This window comes from Acomys russatus, chromosome 15, assembly GCF_903995435.1.
Source record: "Acomys russatus chromosome 15, mAcoRus1.1, whole genome shotgun sequence".
NCBI classification, from domain to species: Eukaryota; Metazoa; Chordata; class Mammalia; order Rodentia; family Muridae; genus Acomys; species Acomys russatus.
The window spans coordinates 7,196,330-7,221,319 of NC_067151.1; the positions used below are offsets into that span (position 1 = coordinate 7,196,330).

General features: G+C 45.5%; 1 protein-coding gene across 2 annotated transcripts in view; it reads right to left on the reverse strand.

Annotated features, from left to right (window-relative positions):
* Fndc3b (fibronectin type III domain containing 3B) overlaps positions 1–24,990 on the reverse strand; it is a 292,863-nt gene that overhangs the window by 111,991 nt on the left and 155,882 nt on the right. For both annotated transcript variants that reach the window (XM_051156993.1, XM_051156994.1), the window contains exons 5-6: positions 17,239–17,482; positions 13,373–13,663 (exon numbers count right to left, since the gene is read on the reverse strand). In XM_051156993.1, the coding sequence (XP_051012950.1) occupies positions 13,373–13,663; positions 17,239–17,482 (535 nt within the window). The remainder of the gene's footprint in view (positions 1–13,372; positions 13,664–17,238; positions 17,483–24,990) is intronic.

Here is a 24,990-nt window from a genome sequence, read left to right on the forward strand (position 1 = left end):
AGCCCCCATTTCACTTAAGTGACTTAATTTTCTCAAGAGAGTTACCTAAGAGATCCTGATCTCTTATGAGGCTCTTTGGCGCAATACTGCACCAAAGAAAAATCTCCCCAAAGGACTACATATTAATTTTTAAAATGTGCTTGGCAAGACGCTCAAATAGTTTTGAGGAACTCAGTGAGCCTAAACTATGGCAGTCTCCCTAGCCCTCTTGGTCTAAGAATCTTACTGTTCCATCTCATTTGTCTTTTCAAGCACTGGGGAAGAGGTGAATGGAAGTTCACAGTGTGAATGAGGTCATAAATGCACTTATGAAAGACTGTTCGAGAAATCATTGGTTGATCTGGGTCTTTCATGCAGCTTTCACGTGTCCTTTCATGGGGTGGATCTGATAAATCTACAAAGCAAGAACGGGGGTTCACAGAAGTACTACACACATTCTTTGCACTCTACGTAGAGGTGACCTGAGAGTGACTTCAGTTTGTCAGAGTAATCTTAAGAGAATGACGCCAACTAACGACGCAGAGTGCGTCTAAGAAGAGGCGAACCGCCCAGAGGTAAAGGCGATCTGGCACTCCCTCTCCCTTAAGTCTAATTTTCAACTTAAAACCGAAATTAGAAAACTTCTGATTCTAGATTTTAAACATATCAGGACTTTAGAACAGGGTGGAAACAACCGGGGGGGGGGGGGGCCGCTCTGAGCGCACTGCTCCTCTGCTAAGTTCTGCTGAAGGATTGGCTATTTGTTTGGGACTGGGTCCCAGCAGTGCACTCTGGCTCTTAACTCACCCCGTATCCAATCTTAAACTTCTGCTCTCGCCATGTCTGCCTGAGAGCTGGGCTACAGGCATGCACCCCCATGCTCCCCTAATGCTGGGGCTCCAACCAGGAGCATCAGGTGAGCTAGGAAGTCATGTGAGCATTTGATGTGCGGCTCCAGCCGTAAGAGCTGCTTGTGAATTTGATTGTGAAATCAATGTGAGCTGGAGCTCAAAACAGCCAGGAAAGCCCAGGAGAGACACGAAGGCGTGTCCCAAAGAAACTTTCTGGTAAAAGGCTCTTGGGTTAGAGCAGGCCAAAAAGGTCTCCCGCTATCTTCCCAGCCTACCCCACCCCTCAGTGGGAAGAAGGAACACACCACACAGCATGGGACTACAAAAACTCTCTCTAGTCCAAAGCACGTTTTCTCCACACTCTAACTTCCGGCCACTCCCACTTGCAGAACTTCCTCTCGGTTCAATTGTGCTGCTCTGGGGCGGGCCCCTCTCCTTCCTCCTGAGCCAGCCATTTTCTTTTGTGCTTAGGGCACACCATGCCCACCACAATCAACACATGATTATCTCCAAGACAAATCCTCCAAGAATGGAAAGCCCCATTCTTCTGAAGCAGCTACGGAGAAGCAATTCCAGAGCAACTGAGACAACTCAGCGATGTACCTGCCTTGGGCTTTACTGGAGCTTGTGTTAAATCACTAGGGCACGCATCACACACAAAAATGCAGCTAATGGCCTACGCTTGAAGTGCCAGAACTGGGGAGCCAGAGCTATGCAGACTCCTGGAGCCTGTCTAGCCAAAGCAGTGAGTTCTGGGCCTGTGGGAGACCCTGTCCCAACAAAGCAAAGCAAACACACCCCAAAACTCTAACAAAAAGTGGACATCTGGATGACACTTGAGAAACAGCACCCAAGGCTGCGCTCTGTCCTCTACCAGCATATGTATGCCTATGTGCGTGCACGTACACACACACACACACACACACACACACACACACACACACAGAGAGAGAGAGAAGCAGTTACTATCTAGAAGGATTGAAGGGGATAAGAAAGGTGCGTTTCTAAAATGCAAGTTTCAAATCAAAGGAAAAACTGGAGATTCTAGTGTCAACTGCTGGTCCTCAGAACTCTTTACTTTGCAAAATTCACACATTAAGGGTGTACCGCTGTTATTTTTCAGAGACCTCTTCTAAGTTGGCACCCTGTGTTGTCTAACATCATGGAATTTTAAGGCCTTACTACAGCACCAAAACTTGAAGCAAAGTAACACAGCCTGCTTGCACTGCATGTCTGGCTGGACAAATCCAATTTAAGATGAAAGCCAAGGCTCATCACGGCAGGAAATGTGACTCCCAGGACATATCTGCAATATTCACGGCAGTTGTCGCATTCTGATACTCATCATCAACATGCGGCCTTTTCAGTGGGCTGGGCTTCTGTGGTGATCCCACAGCACCACACAATGCAAGGATCTAGTGACAGAGAGAGACACTGTTGGCTAACGCTGGAAACCTGCCTGAATGCTGAGACTGCTTCACACAAGGTAGTAATATGAATGGCTTCTGGGTCTACATGCCACATGCTCCCCAGCCTTCATGGCACTGCACCCCACCTGTGCAGGCCCCACCCATGGTGTACCCCACCTGTGCAGGCCTCACCCACGGCACTCCCCACCTGTGCAGGCCCCACCCACAGCACACCTCAGCTATGCAGGCTCCACCCACAGCGCACTTAGGCAGCTGCTGCTACTGCAGAATGCCAAGTCGCCTTTGAGATTTAACTGTCCGGTTACCTTATTGCCCTAGGGCCTCTCAGGTGCCACAGCCATTTGCTCAACTGCACTAGAGGGAGTAAAGGAGAGGTGCTGTCTACTCAGGTCCCCACCTGTTAACTGTCCTTCTAGAATGCCCAAGAAAACAGCAAAGTCATCTAAAGTGTTCAACGGGCTGAGTGTACTCAGAGTCCAAGTGGCCTGCCCTAGCTCACTGCTCAGGCCCCAGGCAAGCCAAATAGTCAGGAAGCACACGTCAGAGGAAGAGTCTGGAGTGTTAACCACCGTCTGGGCCGTGCGGGATGTCCCTGGGAATCTCTTCCCCTCGCTAGTCCTTGACCCTCCCTCTCATATCACCCTGACCCAGACAGCAGGAGGCCTGGCCCCTCCATTTGCTGACAAGGAGCAGTTCTCACAGCCAGGAAAATGTTGTGGTCTTTCTTCCATAATACTTAAACATTTCCAAGCCCTTGGTAAGTGTCTACAGTCACACAGATATGTGACAGCCCTCTGAGCTGCTGCTGTCACTCACTGAGATGTTACACATCTGAGAAGAAAATGAAGCTGCCAGAGATCAGTTTGCACGCCCAAAGGTCCATGGCTCGCACGTGACAGTGACGGGTGGTGTAAATCTTTGGCATACCAACGGTGAGTGACTCTGCTTCCAGGTGTAGCACACTGATGACTGTGATGACTCAGAGTTTACTTTAGCAGAAGAAATGTTTCAGTCACACTGAATGCTGCACAGGTACCAGAAACACACCGTAGCATTGCAGCATCTGCGTGCTGTTTAAAGGGCTCTTGGGAATGACACACACTTTGCCAAAGTGGGCTGTGACATCATCTGAATGCTGCGCTGCTCAGTGCCCACGAAAGCAGAAAGGCAAGGGAAATAACACAGGCCTGCAGGGCTAAGCACTGTGTGCGGGGCTTTCTGGCCGGCCCACACTTCTGCGAACTCTGACTTCTAGAGAAAAATCAGAGCCTCCTTTGCATCTTGTCTTCTTGTACTTACGTTAAAACTGTCAACCTCCAAGCATGGTCTAAGGGTCATGCCTCTGAAAGTGACATGACAAAGGTTAAGAGTCATGTGCTGAGGATTTTGACACTTTTACTCGCTATAACAAAAATACAGGGAGGAGGCTGACGGCAGAGGGACAGGATACAGTGTGACAAGGACAACACGCTGGTCCTCTTCCCTGAGCTGCCAAGATCGTCTCTACAACAGTGAAGAAACAGCACAGTGAGGGGTGGGGGAGGGCATGCGGCAGCCTTACGAAGTTCTCATTGTTTGATTCCTCTGCTCTTAGAACTCAGAGAAGAGCAGCCAGCCAAGAGAGCTCACAGCTAAGCTGTGTGAGCATCCTCTGTCCCTCAGTCTTCTCCCCCACCCCACAAAGATGAGGCCTAAGTCAGCCTGGCCCCCACCAGAGTCTCTCTGGGGCAGCCCGGGCTGAGTAGCTAGAGCTGGCAGCCACGCTGGATGGAAGTGGGGGTGTTAACTCCCTGGTTTCCTGCCAAGGACAATGCCTTTCACCTTCTGATCCAGGGACCCACAATGTCCTCTGAAAAACTAAAACTATATACCAGCTTCTTTGGATCATTTTCACCTTCCAGACTGTACTTGGCAGAAGGAATGGGTGAATTCCAGGGACTTGAGCTCACTTTTAATGGTTCCTTTTTTCCTCCGTGTTTTCTTGATATTTTTGCCATGTTCAAGATTTCCAGGCAGCAGAAGGCAAGCAAACAACGCAGGATTTACATCAACCAAAGGGCTGTGCATGAAGCAACGCTGAAAAGCTCTAATACCAATCCGGAGGGGACCCTGCCCTGCACTCAAGTTCCCCTGCCTCCCAGGTGCCCAGGCTGGACATGGCTACAAGGGTGTGTGGTCAGAAGACAGAAAAGTCTTTGAGGAAAGAAGAAATGAGCCACCAGAGAGGTGTGTGAGCTCCGCTAACTTTTCTACTTGAAATAGAAGGTGCGAGAATTACCTCTTACAGGGGACAAGCACAGACATCCCAGAACTTACTAAGTCAGATACGGTGTCCATGCAACAGAGGAGGTCACTGTACATCCTCATGGATGGGTGTCGCCAAGCCCTGCAGAATCTATGCCATTCAGCAAAAGGACAGATTCAAGGACCCACAGGTGTGTGAGATTTTCCATCCCAAGAGGAAAGAAAATCATGACAATCTTCACAGCAACTACCCCACCCACCCCTGGTCTCTTTCTCTCCTCTTCCTCACCCCTCTCCTCCCACCCTGCATGTGTGTGTGTGTGTGTGTGTGTGTGTGTGTGTGTGTTACACATGTGTATGTACATCCACACGTGTATAGGAGGCCCAAGGCTAACATTAATGTCTTCCTCAGTTGTTCTCTATTTTCTGTCTTGAGGAAGCGTTTCTCAGTTGAGCCCAGAGCTCACAGGCTGGTCTACTAGTACTCTTGGGAAAGCTGGTCTCTGTCCCCTCACCTCCCACCGCAGCTCTGAGCTGACAGGTGGGAGCCGCACATGCCTGACTTTTTTCACATGGTGTCTGGAAACTCAAACTTCTTCAGCAAGTACCTTATCTCCTGAGCCATTCCTCCTGCCCTTGATAAAATACTTCCTATTATGAATCAACTTTCATGGTAATTGAGGTCTCCCCTCTCCTCGCCAACCCTGGTGTGTGTGTGTGTGTGTGTGTGTGTGTGTGTGTGTGTGTGTGTGTGTGTGTGTGTGTGTAGAGAGAGGGAGAGAGAGAAACACAGAGAAAGAGACAGAGAAATAGACAAACACAGGGAGAGGGAGAGGGAGGGAGAGGGAGGGAGAGAGGGAGAGATGTAAACACAGAGACAGACTTCATTTGAGACAGACTCTCTTGCTGTCCATCTCTTTGCATGCCCAGCTAGCTGGTCCATGAGCTTCTGGAGATGCTTCTGCTATAGCTGAGTCCCAGGCAAGTGTTACTCTTGCCAGATTCCAATAGGTTCTAACAAGTTGATCTCAGGTGCTCACACTTACTTGGCAAGTGCATGTACCCAGTGAGCCATCTCTCAGCCCTTATATTACTTTCTGAGCAGTGATTACAAAAAAATAGGAAAAGAAAAAAAATCTCAAAGAGGATTCTCCAAAAAACAGCTGAAATATCAGCAGTACGTAATGCGGGGTACTGTGGGTCAGGTCTGTGTCATTGCTGAAGGAGGAAGGCCTTGGTGTTCCATGGTACCTCAGCAGCCAGGACACACACACACACACACAAAACACCACACACACAACCACAACACACACACACACGGAACATAAATCTGTCCTATCTCCTCTCTCTTTTCTCTTCTCTTCTCTGTCTCTCTGTCTCCCCTCCCTCCCTCTCTCTCTCCCTCCTTCCTCCCCCTCCTCCCCTACTCTCCCTCTCCCCATCCCCTCTGGTGGAATCTGCTCTGAAGTGTGGCTGAGTCTTCGGATTCTTAACTATTCCAAAGTTCAAATGCCAAAAACATAAGGCCCGTGGCTTTACTCCTATATTTGGAATTCTTACCATTGTGTCTCAGTCTTCCCCAGAGACAATGTAAGTGCTAGAGGTCACAGTGTCAGCTGTCACTTCTACATCAGCAACACAAAAGGCACTCTCCCCCACCAGTGTTTCATTCAGGCTGGATCATTACACAGAACATATTTCGGTTCAAGCCAGGAATTTTAACTGAAAGCCTCCCACCTGTCTCACCTAATCCCCGCTTTCCTACCCTCACCACTTAAAAAAATCATGATTCAAACTCAGATGGCATTCAAAAGGCTACTGCTTGTCAAATGCTGCAGTGCTGACTGTCACTGGGAGTGTCCACCAAGCACAGTGCAGCCAAGGGCAGGTGACCACTCGTGCAGTCTACATATTAAGTTCCAGACAGCCAGGGCTACATAATATAAGACCCTATACAAAAGGGAAGGTGCACTGATAAGAGCTACCGTCATGCCCTATCCTCACTATCGCACATTCTGCCAAACAAGAGACACCACACTTGGTATCTCCCTCCATTTTCTTTCTGATTACTTCCTTCCTACTCAGCTGTGCTGGAATTATTTTTTAAAATAATGGGTGTCTATTTTTATGTATGCAAGTGTTCTGCTGCACGTATGTGCATCATATATGTGGGTAGTGCCCACAGAGGCTAGCAGGAGGCGCTGGATGCCCTACAACGGGGATTTACAGGGAGTTATGTGAGTGCTGGAAACTGAACCTGGGTCCCCTGGCAAGAGTAGTGAGTGTTCTTACCCACTGAGCCACTTTTCCAGCCCCCACAATTTTTTTAAAAAGACAAAGCTGGCCTTGAATAGGCAACTGTCCTGTCACAACCTTACTAGTCTTGGGATTAGAAAGAGATGTCCCTAAACCTGGTGGGCATTTTTATGTCATTGATGTCAGATTCACATCAATGCTTTAGCTTTTTACTTTATTTTTATTTGGGTTTGTTTGCTTGTTTGTATGTTTTGGTATGGGCTTGCCTACATGTGTGTCTGTGCAGCACATGTATGTAGTATCCATACAGGCAAGAAGAGGGAGCTGGATCCTCCCAGAACTGGAGTTACAGATGTTTGTGAGCCATTACATGGGTGATGGGGAATCGAGCCTGGGTCGTCTAAAAGAGCAACCAATGCTTTTAACAACTGAGCCCAAAGCTTTTATTTTTTTAACTGTTAATTTGTATAATCACTCCTAGACCTGCCCAAGCAGATCCCCTTGCTTTGGAAGGACACACACCAACCCTGGCTGCGAATGCATCACTCGTGCTTCCGGCTTCTGCTGGGAACACAATGGGTAGAATGGGGCTATGCTCACTGAAGAGGGAGGCTGATTTCAGCCTCAAGGAGCGGCCGTGACTGTTACAGCAGGCTCAAGGCCCTCACTCTCCCACAACAGTCTGCATAGAAAAGCAAACTTTTCCTACTCTTACTCTTGAAGATCTGTAGTCAGCATCCAAGCACCAAGCTAAAATCAAATGCTGGAAGAAGAAGAGAAAAGGGGGGAGGCAACATAGCCCTGTGTTGTTTGTTTTTACTAACCTATCTGCTACCTAAGCCCCTGAGGAGAGAGGCTTCACAGTAACTTACCTGCCGCCTGCCACCTTGACCAGAGAGGCTTCACACTAAAGCATCTGCTACCTAAGCCCCTGAGGAGAGAGGCTTCACACTAAAGCATGTGCTATCTAAGCCCTTGAGGAGAGAGGCTTCACACTAAGGTGGCTGCTACCTAAGCCCCCGAGGAGAGAGGCTTCACACTAAAGCATGTGCTACCTAAGCCCTTGAGGAGAAGAGGCTTCACACTAAGGCGGCTGCTACCTAAGCCCCTGAGGAGAGAGGCTTCACACTAAAGCATGTGCTACCTAAGCCCCTGAGGAGAGAGGCTTCACAGAGAAGGGGATATCTGAGCTGGTTCTGCAGGACTGAGTGGAACTGTACTAGCTAGAGGAGCTGGAAAAACAGGGCAGAAAAGGATTGTGAAGCACATCCATGGAATGGGATAAAGCACAGGGTGTCGGTGGGATGCTACACACAACAGGGACTGCACTTCAGGCAGTTTAGACACTGCAGACAATGAGGGTACCCCAGAAGCTCAGGAGGGAAACACATGCTCAGCTCTGATTTACTGTAGCCATTCAAGGAGATTGAGACAACCAAGACCTTAAGAAGGGAGGGATCCCTTCTGAACAGGAGGAGACAGAAGAATCCTAAGTGAAGCTTAAGAAACACACACACACACACACACACACACACACAGGGGGCTGGAGAGATGGCTCAGAGGTTAGGAGCACTGACTGCTCTTCCAGAGATCCTGAGTTCAATTCGCAGCAACCACATGATGGCTCACAACCGTCGATAATGGGATCTGATACCTTCTTCTGGCCTGCAGATGTACATGCAGGCAGAGTACTGTATACATAATAAAATAAATAAATAAACAAATAAATCTTAAAAAAAAAAAAAAGAAGAAAGAAAGAAAGAAAGAAAGAAACACACCCAGAAACCCCAAGGACAGGGCATATGAGAAAAGAGGTCAAGAGTTCATTCAAACCAAGACCCACGTGATGCTTATCGAGTCTTCCTACCATCTGTACCACTGGCCTGAGGGCATGGGGGCGGGGGGAGGCGCGCTTCTCTACCCCAGCAGCAATCTCTCTTAGGACAGCCTGGAAGCAAGTTTTAGGGTGACCCCCCCAACAGCAAGGGTGCAAGCTAAGGCCATTCCCCTGAGTCACAGGATGTGAGGGAGGAGATGTGGAGAGGGAAATGGAGCGGGAGGTCAGCTGGCAGAGAGCCTGCCTAGCAGACATGACGATCTGGGCTCAATATCTAGCACCCCACAAACCGGGAGCCAGGACACCCATCTGCAATCTTAGTATTGCAGAGGCAGGGTAGAAGGATCGGGAATTGGAGAGAGGAGTTGAAGGGAAAGGTCATCAGAGAAGGTGGCGGCAAACACGCCTTGATGAAAGGTGATCTTAGGAAATAAAGGGTCCAGAGCATGTAGGAAAATGAGCACTTAGGCCTAAGAGCTACTGTTATGGAGGTGTTAAACTCTGAGTCAGGCTATTTTTAAATCATGGGAACTAAAGTATCCATTGTACAGATGAGGACAGAGACATACCGGGAATGCTAAGGGAAACCGTTAGTGAGTGATCAGAAAGTCTAGCACATCTAATGCTAACGTCACAACTGTTCTCTGCTCATCAGTTCCAAGGACTGCAAGGAAACAGGATCTGACAGTCTCTGAAGGTATGATGGGTTAGGGACCACTGAACTGTTTTCCTGCTGGCGAAGTCAAAGGCCGGAGGATGAATTCATGAGCTCAGAGTGCTCCGTGAGCAGGGCAGCAATTAGGTTCAGGAAAGGGAAATAAATGGTCGTGGGGCTGCACCTAATCAAAGAGAAGCTCGCTCTGAAGAACAAAGCGCAGAGCTCCAAGTTCATTTACAAAAATGTGAACTTACACTGGCTGCCTTCTATGAGCTAAGCACAGTGCTGGCCAGGAGGGAAAGGAAGCAGACAAGGATGCTCCCACAGCCCGCATTTATGTGGTGAGATGCCTGTTCTCTAGCAATCCCGCACATTACAACAGCTGCTGTCAGTATCGACGAGTATTAGCCCGATTTGAAATAGGGTCCGGGCAGCTCTGGTTCCAGGGCCTGCTGGTGCTTCTGGAACAGTTATCTGAGAACCTGGCTGCCTGCAGCTGGTGTTTGCTGCTCTGTGGATTCCTCTTTCTTCCACTCCCTTCACGCCTTTTCTCCTCCCCTTTCTACCCCCTAACACTAGATATGAGAGAACAAAGGATAGCAGGGAAAGGAAAGGGATGTCTGAATAAAGTCAGGGGTTGGAAAGGGGACGATGTTATCTTTAGACTACTACTGTCTGCTGACTAGGGGCGGTGAGCTCCTTGGGGGAAGGTTGATCTTTGCCATCAGGAGACCTAATTTCTCCTTTGTGCACAGCTACTTAACAAACTTCAGTCAACAACAACCAACAACCCAGCACACACACACTCCACTTGGGGTTGGGGCAGCATTTATATATCCTCTGATATCACACAATCACAGAAACTATGTGCAGCGGGCAAAACTATGCCTCTGCTAGAGCACAAGGCAAGTCATAGTCAGCTGCTGCAAAGCAGCCCATGTCCCCACCTGAGATTAAAGCAAAAAACTTATTTTTATAATATTTCTATTTCTAAGGAAACCAAAATTCCAAAGACCTCACTACAGCTGTCAGTTACCTCCATGTGTCTTTATGGTTAATGTTTTAAGAGTAGTTTCAATTGCACAAATTGAAACCTTACCTCTCTCACTGTTGCCCTGTTCCAGTTCTACGCCTGAACTGGGGCCATAAGCATGCTTAGGCACACACTCTGACGCTGAATTACACCCCTAGTTCCTACCCACCCGTTTCAAATCCACTTGTGCACTCACACCAGCAGCAAAGAGGCAAATGATGAAAGCTGTCTCCCTAAAGACTGAGAAAACCGTGGTGTCTGGCAATGCAGACATCACAAAGAGAAGCAGAGTATGAAAAGACACCACAACCCATGGGCTAAGATTAGGGACACATCCTGGTCTTGAGCCAGCCACATATGTAAATCATAACCACATTAACATAATTTAATATTAATTAGGTGGTGCTGAGAGCTTAAGAGTGATCAATAGCACTCATGGCGGGATTACCTGCTGAGCCATCTCACCAGCCCCATCTGATTTTTATTTCATGGTTAAACCATGTGCAGAGAAGGACTGGGTGACTCTGAAGGCAAAAATAAAAGTGATGAGCCAAGGCTAACTAAACAGAACAAGTGTACTGACCTCATTCTGACCCTTTGCCTTGTGAAGCACTGGGTTCTTCAGGTCCAGAGCCAACACGAGCTGACCACCACCTTATACACCAGACAAGGCTTTATGCCTCCCGAAGCTCTACCTGCCTTCTCTCAAACATGAAAACACCTGAAGACCTAGGCACGTCTGTGCTAGTCGTGTCACAGATGTGCCATTAAAATAAAGCACAGAGAACACACTTAGGTACGTGAGTTACAAAACGGCCACGCACAGAGGACAGCTGTTTGTTTTGCTTAAGTGCATGGGCACCTGCATTCATTTTGAGCTAACTCCAGCTCAGCTTCACCTGACCCACCTTCCTGTGGAACCTCTGCCCGTGACCCTTCCTTGCATTTACTTTATTTGCTAATCACTGGCCTTAAGTCCAGACAACACGAACATTCCTTTTTCATATCTGGGTGGAAAATCCCCCTTTGAATAATCTATGCCTAAGCAAACACACACACACACACACACACACACACACACACACAGGGGTGGGGAACAAAACTCCAATATTGCTAATAAAATACTCCTTCTTATACTCAATATGACACATTCATGTCACAAGAATGACCAAATAACATGTCAATCAAAACACAAAATATTTTAAGTAGAAACCAATTTCAAACAGCCACTGTGTGTGACTTGACTGAAATCCTTTTTACACAGTTGTCTGAGCATAATACCAGAAACCTGAGTGAAGGAGGTGGGGAGAGAGCTAATGCCGTAGACGATCCAAGTACTTCTTGAGCAACGTGGGAAGACTCGTACCTCAGAGAAAAAGATGCTTTTCTCCGCCAGACACAGCGCCTCTCAGCTCTGCTTCTCTTTCACACACTATCTGCTTTGCTTAACAACTGTCAGAGTGCAAAGACTGCATGAAATAGGGAAGAAATACAGGACGACAAAGGACGAAATCAAAAGAAGCCACCATACCATCACATGTCACTGTTTCACCGCTGCCCTTTCTTACGCTACAATTTGCCAACCGCAAATGGCCTGCTGGGAAATGATGCCTACGGGATTTCTTCTTGGCAGATGCCAGTCTTCCACAGACACGCACATATACACAGCTTCTACCTTCCTCACTCACAAGTGTTGCCGAAGCCAGAGTCACTGTTTTATGAACCATAGCAAGGAATGTTTGGGGCTGGAAAAATGACTTGAGAGCAGCGGTTCTCAACCTGGGGGCAGATCGACCCTTCCACAGGGGTTGCCTAGGACCATCGAAAATCACAGATACTTGTAAGTCATTATAGTAGCAAAATTATGCAGTTATGAGGTAGCAATGAAAATAATGCTGTAGTTGAGGGTCACCACAGTATGATGAAGTGTGGCGAAGGGTCACAGTACTACACTGGGTGAATTTGAGTCCAAGTGTCTCCATAAAAAGACAGGCACGGACAGACAGGAACAGATGGACACAAACACACACATACACCTAACTCCAGCTCTGTTGAGATGGGGACAAGAGAGATGTCATTGGGATTTCCTGGCTGCCAAGCTAGCCCCAGGCTGAGGGAACGGCCCTCTCTGAAAGGACTAAGGTCGAGAGAGAGGACACTCAATATCCTCCTTGGCCTCCGTATGCAGTTAAGAAGCAAGCAGCCACGATGACATGAACACATATTCTGACCTCCTCCACCATACTCACATACATGTACACACACAGTCTCCCCCCCCAACACATACACACAAAGGGCTGGGTGTCAAGTCAGTAATCTGCGTCTGACGCTTGGTCTTTGCTTGCCAGCATTTATTTCTACTTAAAAACTCATAAGTATAAACTCATACGCCTTTTATGTGTCTATGTTTTTTAGCCACACATATGCATGTCTATATGTCTACAGCAAAAATCTTTTTTCTCCTGTTGCAGTGAAAATGACTTCCTCTAAGATTCACCTACAAATGTAATTAAAGGTAGGCATGCCCCTCCCCCCACATCTCTCTTCACAAGATTAAGCTACAAAGGGCACACGCCCTTCTGAGCTGCTGTCTCTGCTCATGGTGAGCCTGACTCTCCACCTCATTTCGGTCTGTGAAAAGCTCAGCGAGGATGCCAAAGGACATCCAGGGACACCCTTACCCGACACAAAACAAGAATGTGCTCCTGCCATGCATGGCCAACTTCGCTACAGCATCAAATAACTATTGCTGCTTTGTATAATTACTTGGGGTTAGAATTAGCCCATGCTTGCTAGAAAGAGATTCAGTTTGATTTCTTCCATCTCTCTCAACGTAGCATGAAACAGTAGAAGCAGGCCAACGTGAAAACAATTTCCAATACTGTTTCTGAGAAGAAGTCAAAAGTTGCATGGCAGAGTAATTTAAAAAAAAAAAATCACATAAAAAATAAACACTACAGTAGTCTTTACTTACTAAGAAAGGGTGAAGGTCGACCCACCTGTTCCCAGAAAAAAACTACTCGCCATGAAATAAAGGTGCCTCATGAAAAATGGCGCCCTCAAAATGCCTGTGTCTACAATTACCTTGCAAGTCCGAATCACTGGACTTTGGGCTGCTTCTTGCTCTTCGCTCGGTCTTCTTGATCCCGGGCCCGCCGCCGCTGCCACCTCCCCCTCCTCCACTGCTTCCAGCACTGTGACCTTTTCCATAGCCGTTGTACACTGCCGCACAGCTGCTCTTGTAGAAGGCAGAAGGCGGGCTGTTGAGGCGGCTCTGGCGGTCAAGCTGGCGGTCCTTCAGCTTTTTGTGTGGCGGTTTGTTATGCTGGTCCTCTCGCGTGATGTAGCTCGACATTCCGTACAGTGGGATAATTTCTAGAATGAACATGTGTCATAAATACAAGCTCAGTCTATATCCACCATAGTGAGGGACCGAAAGGTCAAATAACCTGACCCCAGGAGGAAGCAATACAAAGTATTATTACATACGTTATAAACCATACTTTAAACATTGCTGGATACATTATGTTTTTATAGTATTTGTATTCCTTTCCAACTATTCAAGAGGGTATCGGTTATTAAAAACAGTGCAGTGTGTTTAGAATTTCCTGTACATTGTGGAGAAAAATGAAGACCAGGTTATTCGAATACTTTATGGGCTGGTGAATTTGTAACTAAATCTGATCTTGTCTTTCTCGGTGTCTTTAGTAGATGGAATACATCTAAGAGAACAAGTGAAATGCCCCTTTGCATGTATGCATAGACTCAAAACATTTAAAAGCAAGCTGTGCTTGGAGATACAGCAATGTTTCTATTGCAAAGTCCAGAGGTAACCATGGTCTAAGAACTTATTTGGGGCATTAAAAAACGGCAACAATTAGAGAAAAGTATTAAAGAGGATAAAATGATATAATGTGGCTAAATGTAACCAGACACAAAATGAGAGGAGAAGGGCTTTAACAAAGAACAACCATCTCAGGTTGGAGAGATGGCTCAGTGGTTTAGAGCACCACCTGCGCCTCTAGAGGTCGTGAGTTCAATTCCTAGCAACCGCATGGTGGCTCACAACCATCTCTAATGTGATCTGATGTCCTCTTCTGTAGATAAAGCGCTCATATACAATAAATAATAAATAAATAAATCTCAAAAAAAAGAACAACCCTCTTTCAGTCTGGAGCTCAACTAAGAGCTACCATTTAAAATTTTTCTCTTAGAGGGACAGGTGGAGAACAAAAGTGAGTGGCCTCCTGCTTCACTCTGTGCACTTCAAACAAGCAAAGGAGAAGAGAGGAAACAACATTTCTTATGGTCTTAGGGAAGAAATTTTCTTTTACTCAGATAAATTTGTAAAAATCTTATGCATACTAGTATTTTGCCTGCACATATGTTTGTGCACCACATGTGTGCCAATGGGGTCCAGAAGATTGTTCGATCCCTGGAACTGGAGGTACAGACAATTGGTGAGTTACCACTTAGGTGCTGGGAATCAACTCTAGGGCCTCTAGAAGAGCAGCCAGTGCTTTTAACTGCTGAGCCAGCTCTCTTTCCCTTACTGGGTTTTTAAAAGATGCATTTACTTTTGTGTGTACCGCCTGTGTACAGGTGCCACAGAGGCCAGGAGACAGTGCTGGACCACTGGACTTACCCCAGTGAGGAACCTGGGAACTAAACTCTGGTCCTCTGTGAGAGCAGGAAGTGCTCTTAACCACTGAGCCTCCTTCCAGCCAAGAAACTTAAATATGATCATTTCAAAAAGATTATAGGACATTACATATTACATAAAACAACTTATATAATATAAAAATAATATTTAAAATAAATAATTTCTTAAAATTATATTTAGGCATCAACAGAAAATGCTAACATAAAACATTCATAGTACGACCTTATATCTTTTCGGCAATAGGACTTCTCAAATATTCAGTAACTGTGTAAGTTTTATGTCTGAGGATGAGCAACCTACAGCAAGACAGTGCCTAGCAGGAAAGCATAGGAAACTATATAATTTAACTAATAATCAATTCTTCAAACATAAAACCCTACTATTCATTTTCTTTCTGTCCACACAGCTCATTTACATTTCTACAAGACAGCCAGTGTGGACTAGGGAATGTGAGAAAACAAGTATAGCCATACTCAGAAAGGACGTGTTTAAATGACTACGCTAACATATGTCGGCAGCTAGCAAGCGCTCAAGCAGCACAAGGCTTGAGAGTTACAGCAGTCACCATGGATACGAATATAAGAACCATTTAAGGCATGGTGAGAATTTCCTAAACTTTCATGGTTCCAGGAGTTAATGTTTAATTGCTTTTAGGTACAGACATTGAGAAATCAGGAGGAGACTCAACAGCTGTTTCTGGAATATGGAAATTTTGTTCTATTACAACCATTACTTTGAAGCAAAAGATGGCACGTTCATTACTTGTATGTTACCGACCAGTGTCATTTTAATGAGATTCGATAAAATACACTACACTGTCAAGTGAAGAGTGAATAATGCTTATTTAATTCTAATGATGGTTTGAGTCATAGTTTTACATAACCTAAGACTACAAAGGCCATCACTCAGACAGAAGTAACGTCTAGGCATCCCAGAGAATGACTGCTAAAATAAGGCAGGTCGGAGGACATCAGACTGTGAGTCAGGAGCCAGAACTCTCAGGGCCATCACAGCCAACCAGATACTCTGTCCAACTCTCAAGTACTTAATATGGATTCTGCTAAGCACTAAATACATTTTCACAAATTAATTAACTGACTGGGATACATGCCTATAATCTCAACACCTTGGAGGAAGAGGCAGGAATTTAAGATGAATCTGGGCTCCATAGTGAGACCATATCTCAAAAAAACAAAACAAAACAACCCCCCCCCAAAACAAAAAGAACCATTTTTTCTAATTGTCTTCATACTATGCTTGATTTGGGAGGGGGGCTTATGTCACTAAGATGAAAAAAGAGATCAAATTAATAAATGATTGACATGGCTGGTGATATTAACTCATGTTTTCCTATGACCCTCCCACGTCCTTTTATGAAAGCATGTTAAATTTCTTATGACTATCAAAACAAACAAAATAATAAAATTGTATTCCTATGTTACAATAGGATACTTCATTTTAAATATTCATCTCTGATTTCTCTTTTGTTAATGAGAAAAAAAAAAAAGACAGGGAGAAAGGAGAAGTGCTGTGGTAAAAAGAAACAAGGGGGAAATTCACACAGAAACCCTGTAGGAAGTCCTCCGAGCCAGCGTAATAAACGTTTACAGCCCACCTCACTCACTACCTGGCTTCCGAGCACTCACTCAGATAGTCAAGAACTTCAGACTAAACCAACACCAAGGTCAGAACATTAAAACACCGTGCCAAGAACTCTGAGAGTCTCTTCCTTTCTAGGTAAGTACTTGTCTAACAACCAGTGACACTGTGCCTAAAGTAATGGCTGGTCTCAAACTAAACACCGCTGCAGGAGGGCCACACCATGGCAAGATGACTGTTGAGCTCTGCCAAGATAGATCTTTTGGAAACCCTGAAGGACATTGAGACTTCATAATCTTCTAACATTTGAAAGGGGCCACAAATCATTTCAATTTTCCTTCTCCTGGCAGACTGTAATGGTGCCAAAGAAATAATGGGGCCAGCTCTGCCTCGGGCCACTGTTACATAAACACGTATCAACGGGCATAGGAACACAGGGCAAATGGCTGTCTCGCTTCTAGAACAAAGATGAGCTCTGCTATGGCTTGCTCTTGGTGGGGTGGAAGCAGGAAGTGCCGTTACCCACCCACGATGTCCAAAGATTCCTAGGAGGCAGAATCCAAGATGGAGGATGGTTCCAGTTAGGTCTCTTTCCACCTCGCTTTTTCGACAGGAGATAAAAGGGGAGAGGGGGGGCTCCCAAATTCATGGAGGGTAGTCCCTTACAACACATTTGTAACCTACTCACCTTGCTCACTATAAATTGTGGGGGGCAGGTGATGCTGAGGGAAGAACTGTGGTGGCATATCTCCAGGCACGGTGACAGGTGGATAGTAAGCTGTGTGCGAGTTCTGAATGAAGTGCGGGTGGTGAGTCAGGTAAGGGGGCAGGTGGTGAGTTGGAGACATGGCTGAGGGATAGCTCGGTGGGTAACACTCAGGAGACTGGGGTGTGACCACCACCCGGCGGACTCCGGTACTGTCTTCAATCACCTGCGGAAGGAAGCAAAAGGATTGGCCATAACGTATCCTATTAGCAAGAACACCCACGGATACCAAAGTATTATAACTTCCTTGTTAACTATACAGAGGAATTAGTAACTTCCCCATTAACTGAATGATTGTGACTCCATGAAACATTTTGGAAAACCATTATCTTGCTAGTAAATCTTGGATTTGTCGTAAAATTTTTGGACAAGTAAATTCAATGTGTGTTTAGACTGATGGTAGGAGTAACTTTGTATATAACCATAAACTCAGGGGTTTAGCAGAAAGAGACGCGAGGGGTCATTTAAGAACGCTCCCAGGGCTGGCCTTCAAGACCTGTCTGACAACATCTACTCTATTTCTGCCTTCATCCACACACGTGCATATTAGAAAACAAAGGGAACGCTGATGTCAAAAGCCACGAAAGTACACTAAAATGTCATTTACATGGACTACGAATGTGGACAAAATGAAGGGCTTCCGACCAGTGAAAACTTGAGCAATCGCAAGTCAAGATGGTCAAATTTGAACCTGGTTGTCCTCATTTCAACCAAGAACCCTGGCGTAGATAGTTAACAGGGAGGACAACGTGTCCAGTCAACCTCTCGCCTACGCTTTTCCGAAACACTGCGCAGTTCTCTCAAGGAAGGCAAACAGGCCAGAACAATGCGATAGTTAGTGCTCGCCTGGCCAAACAGCCTTAATACAACACAAGCAAAGACACAATGCAATCGGCGGACACCACAGTGAAAAGCAAAGCTGTGAGGTGCTGCCCAAAGTGAAAGCGTGAACTGATGGGGATGCAGGGGCTTTAGAGAACCGCAGCACTGAACCGGCTGATGGGTTGGGCTCTAGGTTGGGGGCCTGTGAGGAAGCAGACCTTAGAATAAACTTAGGAGGCAGAGGGTGTGGCTCAGTTATAGAGGAAGGGGCCTGGCTTTGGTCAAATTAAAGAGAAGCACATACTCTCACATACACACGTTAAACCAGGGACCCAGGACGAGGCTCACCAGGGATCCAGGACCAGCCTCACCAGGGACCCAGGACCAGGCTCACCAGGGATCCAGGACTAGGCTCACCAGGGTTCCAGGACCAGGCTCACCAGGGACCCAGGACCAGGCTCACCAAAACTTGGTTGAGCCAATTATTTAAGACAATGAGGTACACGTTCTGACAGGCTTTATTTTTTTTTTTTCTTTTGAATGCTTGGAATTGAATCTATATATTGATAATAATTTTTTTCATTGCATTTTGGGAGGTTGATAACAGGACAAAATAAAATAATTTGTCTCTAACAAAAACATACCGTAAGCTTAGTTTCATTAAGACAAACAAAAACCAGTATTGCTAAAACCAAACTGGCAAGTCTAAAGGTATTTAGCTCACATTTTAGTGTACAAAGTTAATTCTGACTTGAATTAATGGCCATTGGTTAATCTTTAAGAAAACAAGGGGCTGGAGAGACAGCCCAGGTGGTTAAGAGCACTGGCTGCTCTTCCAGAGGATCCACATGGCAGCCAACAACAGCCCAGACCTCCAGCTCCAGGGAATCAATGCTGTCCTTGAACCCTGTGGGCAACCTACACATGGTGAACATAAACACACATAGGTGTGCATAAATTAACATAAAATCCTCTACTGTGCTAACATGTCATCACACTCAGCATTCAGTCCCTGAAATGAAGGCTCTGACTCATCCTCCCACCTACAGCTCAGGGCGACCTGCCCTGCCCTGAGGTCTGGAATAAAGGTAACCGCTTCTGGGGCTCGGCCAGCTGATCGTGTAAGCGCCTTATGAACCTGCAGCTGGTGTTTACAAGCAGTACAGCAGGGTTTGGAGCAGGCGCAGACTGAGGGTGTCTCCCCGTCTGTCTCACGCTTGGGGCATGAACACACTTGCCTCAAGCACACTTCCTACAACTGCAACCGGATGCTGGAGATGCTTCTTAGCAGTGACACAGAAATGGCTACTCCGGTGCTCTCCTTCCCTCTCCACCTTCTACAAACTAGGAAACAAAAGGAAGGCAGAGCCCAGGTGCTCCAGCTTCCTAAGACATTCTTTCCACTCCCAAGGTTCAAAGAGGCAAAGAATTTCCCGGAGGTTCTTCTACTCTTCCCCCAGGAGCAGCAATGTGGACATCACTGATAGAGTAGAGGAGACAGGGGGCCCTTACCAAGAATGACACTCTCGACAGTGGTGGTTGTAATTTAAATAATTTATTCTCATTTATTATAATTTCTGGCTTGATATAAGCATATTACTTTTTAAAAGTTCATCAAAAAAACTCTAACAAAAGTAATCCTAATGGGCAAACAAAAATAAACGACACACAGAACTAAAAAACGGTCTTCTTATTCCCGTTATAAGAACATCTGTCCTTCAAAAATTGTTTCTAATAATTTATAAAATAAATTTACACTAAAGAATAAATTATCTTTATATATACACAACAGGTTTCTAGCCAAAAAAGTAAGTAGTGTTATAAAGCTTCAAATTGATGCATATATTAAAAAGTGCCTGAAGCCTATTCTAATTATCCTGAATTATTCTGTGGTAGTTGTGAAAGATATTTACATGTACACACAGTGTAAGACACCTTCAGAAACCCGCTCTTGCCCAAACCAACCCTGTCTTTCATCCTCCCAAAAGGAAGTATTAATTCTAAAGTAAATATAAAAAACAAAACTACATAATGATAATTCCCTTACTTCTGTCTTATTACACAAATTACAGCACGCTTTGCTTATCAAATTCAGTCACGAACTCTACCTAAGGAAATGCTTCTCAAGTTTCCCTAAAGAAAAAGGAAAGGCAGAGGAGCTTAGTGAGAAGGCAACTTCAGAAATGGTGCTAGTATTGCAGTGTTTAATAAAGTAATTCATAAATGCACATATCATCCTAGTAGAAGAAATCAAACATCTGAGAGAATTTAGCTCAAAATTCCCAAGGCAAGAAAATATGCCTTCAACCTCCTTAGATAACTACTGAAAAACTGTCCTTTCCTTTTGGGGTGAATGAAATTATGACACTGTCCGGAGGCAGACAAGCACATATTCAACTCAATGCCAACTTGCGGATGCTGCAGCTGCTAACGCTAAATATGCAAAGGTGAAGGAAGAACTAGCCGGGGTTCCAGGAAGTACCTATTACAAAACCCTAAATAGGATGACTCGAGAAAGCAAAGAGTGCTTCATCCAAACTTATCCCCAACTCTGTGGCTCAGCATCTCTAGGGACGCACAGAACTCTGGGCAAGGTGGTTATGCCCTCAGATGACCACCTACCATGAGCTGCCCTGTGTACCCCTCCAAGGCCCCTCTCAAGTTCCAACACTTAGGTGTCAAGGCTCAAGGCCTCAGAATGTGTGTGCAGGTGGACTCTAACCCAGAGCGAGATGAGGACACAAGGCCGACCTTGGATGTGACCTAAGGATACACTCATTTATTGGGCAGAAACAGGGGCCTTAGAAAACATTCTGCCATCAGCCAGAGCATTGGTGGCTACTTTGGCATTGTTACTTATCAAAGCCTATATGTTCCCATATCATAACAGTGTTGCAGAAATAGTAACTATATTTAGGCTCAACACAACTACAAAGCGATTCTGGTGAACAGTACCATGCTACACATTGTTATTGAATTTGTTGAGATGCCAACAGAACCTAGGGAATCATTGTTTTTAAAAATGCCTGGCCCTTCTATTTTGGAATAGCTTGTCTTCATATCTGCAAGTCTTATATTTTGCATTTTAAAATGTGTCAGCACATTGCCAACACATTCCTTAGCTCATGAAGTGGTTGAGATCCCTCGGGGGCTAGTGAGATGGCTCAGCAGGAAAAGGAGTCTGAGGATCTGAATGGCAGACGGAGAGAACGGACTCCCATGGGCTGGCCTACGGTCTCCACACACATGCCACACATAAGTGTACACTGCTTAAGAAATCCACTCTGGGACGTATCCCTTGGACTAGTGTCTCAATATCAGTGAGTATATACCATTTGTCTCTTTTTGCTTCTGGGTGAACTCACTCATTATGATAATTTCTAGTTCAATCCATTTGTCCACAAATTTCAGGAATTCCTTGTTTTTAATAGCTGAATAGTATTCCATAGTGTAAATGTACCACAGTTTCTTAGTCCATTCTTTTACTGAGGGACACTTAGGCTGTTTCCATGTTCTGGCTATTATGAATAAAGCAGCTATGAACATGGTTGAGCATATGGCCCTGTTGTGTGGTAGGGCATTTTCTGGGTATATTCCAAGGAGTGGGATAGCTGGGTCTTGAGGAAGCCCTATTCCCAGTTTTCTGAGAAAGCGCCAGATAGCTTTCCAAAGTGGTTGTACTAGTTTTCATTCCCACCAGCAATGAAGGAGTGTTCCTCTCTCTCCACATCCTCGCCAACATGTGGTGTCACTTGAGTTTTAGAAAGTGGGTCAGAGGAGAGGACATCCTATTGAGACTTTAGGTGAGAGTAGCATGGAAGAATGGGGAGATAGAAGGATCCACAGGGTCCTGGAAACCTACAAGAAGAACTTTATGACAGGCGGATCTGGGTCCTGGTGTCCTCCTCAAATTAAGGCACCAGCCAAGGAGAATATAGGCAGTAAACTTCGAACCCCTACCCAGACCTAGCCGGTGAACAGAATATTCTCCACCGTTGAGTGAAGAGTGAGATCTGACTCTCACACGAGCTCTGGTGCCCCTTTTCTGACCACGTCCCCTGGATGGGGAGGCCTGGCAGCACTCAGAGGAAGGACAGCAAGTTACCAAGAAGAGACTTGATACTCTAAGAGCATATATAGGGGGAGGAGGTCTCCCTCAGTCACAGACATAGGGGAGGGGAAAGTGGGAGGGAGGGAGGAATAGGAGGATACAAGGGAAGGGCTAACAATTGAGATGTAATATGAATAAATTAATAAAAAAGAAAAAAAAAGAAATCCACTCTGATGTTAGTCAGTCAATATCTATCACATAGTAAGGTCAGTATAGGTCATGGAAGTCTGTTCATGAAACCAGCTTCAAAGACTGTGTAAAACAAGAGTCTCTTAACTATCAAATTTTGTCACTCAAAAGGTTGAAAAAGTTTATTTTTTTTCCTTTAAAAAATTATCAGATGGGCTGTGGAGACGGCTTGGTGGTTAAGAACACGTGTTGCTCTTCCAGAGGACCAGGATTTGATTGCCATCACACACAGAGCATCTCACAATCATCTTATTCTAGTTCCAGGACACCTGATGCCCTCTTATGGCCCCTGTAGGCACTGGACAGACAAGCAGGGACACATTGGTACACATAAGTAAAAATAATTTCCAAAAAAATCAGGTGTGATGTTATTATTTTGTAAAGAAATGTTGTAATAACTAATAAAATCAGATGTAATGAGCACAGTGTAAATCAAATAATTGAGAAACCATTTCTGGATGTGACACTGTTCCAATTCTACTGTGAACATGAACCATGGTTCTTGTATGTAAGTAAAGAACAGGATTCTAACCAAGAGAATAGTAAATGCCAAACGGCTGGGCCCTGTTGTAGCTTAGAATGGCTTTGGAGATCTAACTCGCATCACATCGTGGTAACACACAAAATAAACAGAATTGCCTGGTTCGGATTAGAATAGACTCAAGAGGCCCTCCAGTTCCTTCCTTCCTCTGTAAGACAGAAGTGGCCCCACCATGCAGCAAGTGTTGATAAACGCCTGTGATGTGCCAGGCCCCTTTCAGAGAACTGGGTACCAATCCAGTTCCGATGAATGGTAACGGAAATGCCCCACCTCTATGGAGCTCCAGTGTTAAAAACACAGCAATGGCATGTGTTCTGACAAGAGATGCAGCCGAATAAATAACCGGCTGGCACAGGGCTCTACCTGGGTCTGTGTGTCCTCCTGCTGACCCCGTACTCTGTAATCCGATGATGCCGCCACCACAGAAACAAAACCAAGAATACAGAAGAAAAAACGCTGGGCAGGGAACTGGAGAGAAGGAACAGACAGAAGAAAACTGCACGCCACTTCATGGCAGGGAGCACGGCAAGCACACTCCTTTCACTCGGTAATTGTTTCTCATATAAAATAGGGCATATATGAAAACTAGAATAGGCACAAATCCACTAATAATGGAGAGTGAATGTGCCAGGTCTTCTTCCCTCCTCTAGGCATTCAGAAAGCTGCAGCACAGGCTCCTCGCTTCCTCCAGAAATTCCTTCAGCAGACCCAAGGCTTGAAAGAGTCCAATTTTCTTTTCCTTCCTTCCCTTCCTTCTTTCTTTCTTTCTTTCTTTCTTTCTTCTTTTCCTTTCATCTTCTTCTTTTTTTGAGTCCAATTTTCTTATGACAGGCAGCTAGGTAGGCCTGAAGCTCACCTGGCCAGGGCAGAGGGCTACCTCTACACTTCCTTCTGCTCATGGCTTTCATGGTGCCAATGGCAGAACAAAGCAGTGGTTCATCCATAGCTGTGGCTACAAAAAGGAGGCAGCCTGAGCTAATGCTTAGATGTTAGCTAATTAATGTGACTTTACCTAATCAGCCAATGGCTTCTCCACGGGGGGGGGGGGGTCCTGATTGCTGGGCAACTGTGGAGAATAAATAATTTTTAAATCAAAATTTTATTACATTTACTTATTTGTGTGCATGTGTCCACATATACATGTATGTAAGCCTATGTTCCTCAGTGTATATGTGGATACTAGAGGACAACGTGACAGGAGTTGATAGTCTCCTTCTATCAGGAGGGCTTCAAGGATTTAGCACAGGCTGCCAGGCTTGGCGGCAAGCACGTTACCCAACAGCCACCTTTGCTGGACCACAAATCAAATTTAAAGGCATTTAATCAAGTTTAAATGCACTTAATCAAATTTAAATGCATTTTTCAACTATTTCTTTTCTCTTCTCAGGCTAAGCAATATACAATTTCAGTGACTACTGACCCATTAACTAAGGCCCCCCCAAAGGATGCACAGAGGTACAGAGTGTACCTCTGTTATCCAAATAAGAAGTTACTCATTTTGACCAATGCTGTTTCTTTACTACATTGGTCAATTTGTAGAGAGAAGAATGGTTTCCCAAAGGATGCGGCGCCCACGTGGATGTTCAGCGCCCACGTGGATGTTCAGCGCCCACTTGGATGTTCAGCGCCCACTTGGATGTTCAGCGCCCACTTGGATGTTCACTCTCTTCCAGATGGTTTTTAGATCTTTGGGTCAATATGAAGCTTTCCTGTGATACTTGAACAAGTCATCATAAATTAGTTTGAAAGGTGAAAAGTAAGGCTCAGGGCACCTGTCTAAGGCATTTTTACACATAAACTATCCAGCGACTAATGATGGAAGGAGGGGGAAAAAAAAATCACACAAACACAATCACTATACAACGCAAGGGAAACTGCTTCAGTCTGTGTGGTGCACACTGAGCACAGCAGCCTTCCTGGCTCTCTGATTGACTGGAGAGTGTTTGTCATCATGGTGTCCGCACGGAATGCCACAATTTCTACCACATCAAGTTTCCACTACATCCAGCTA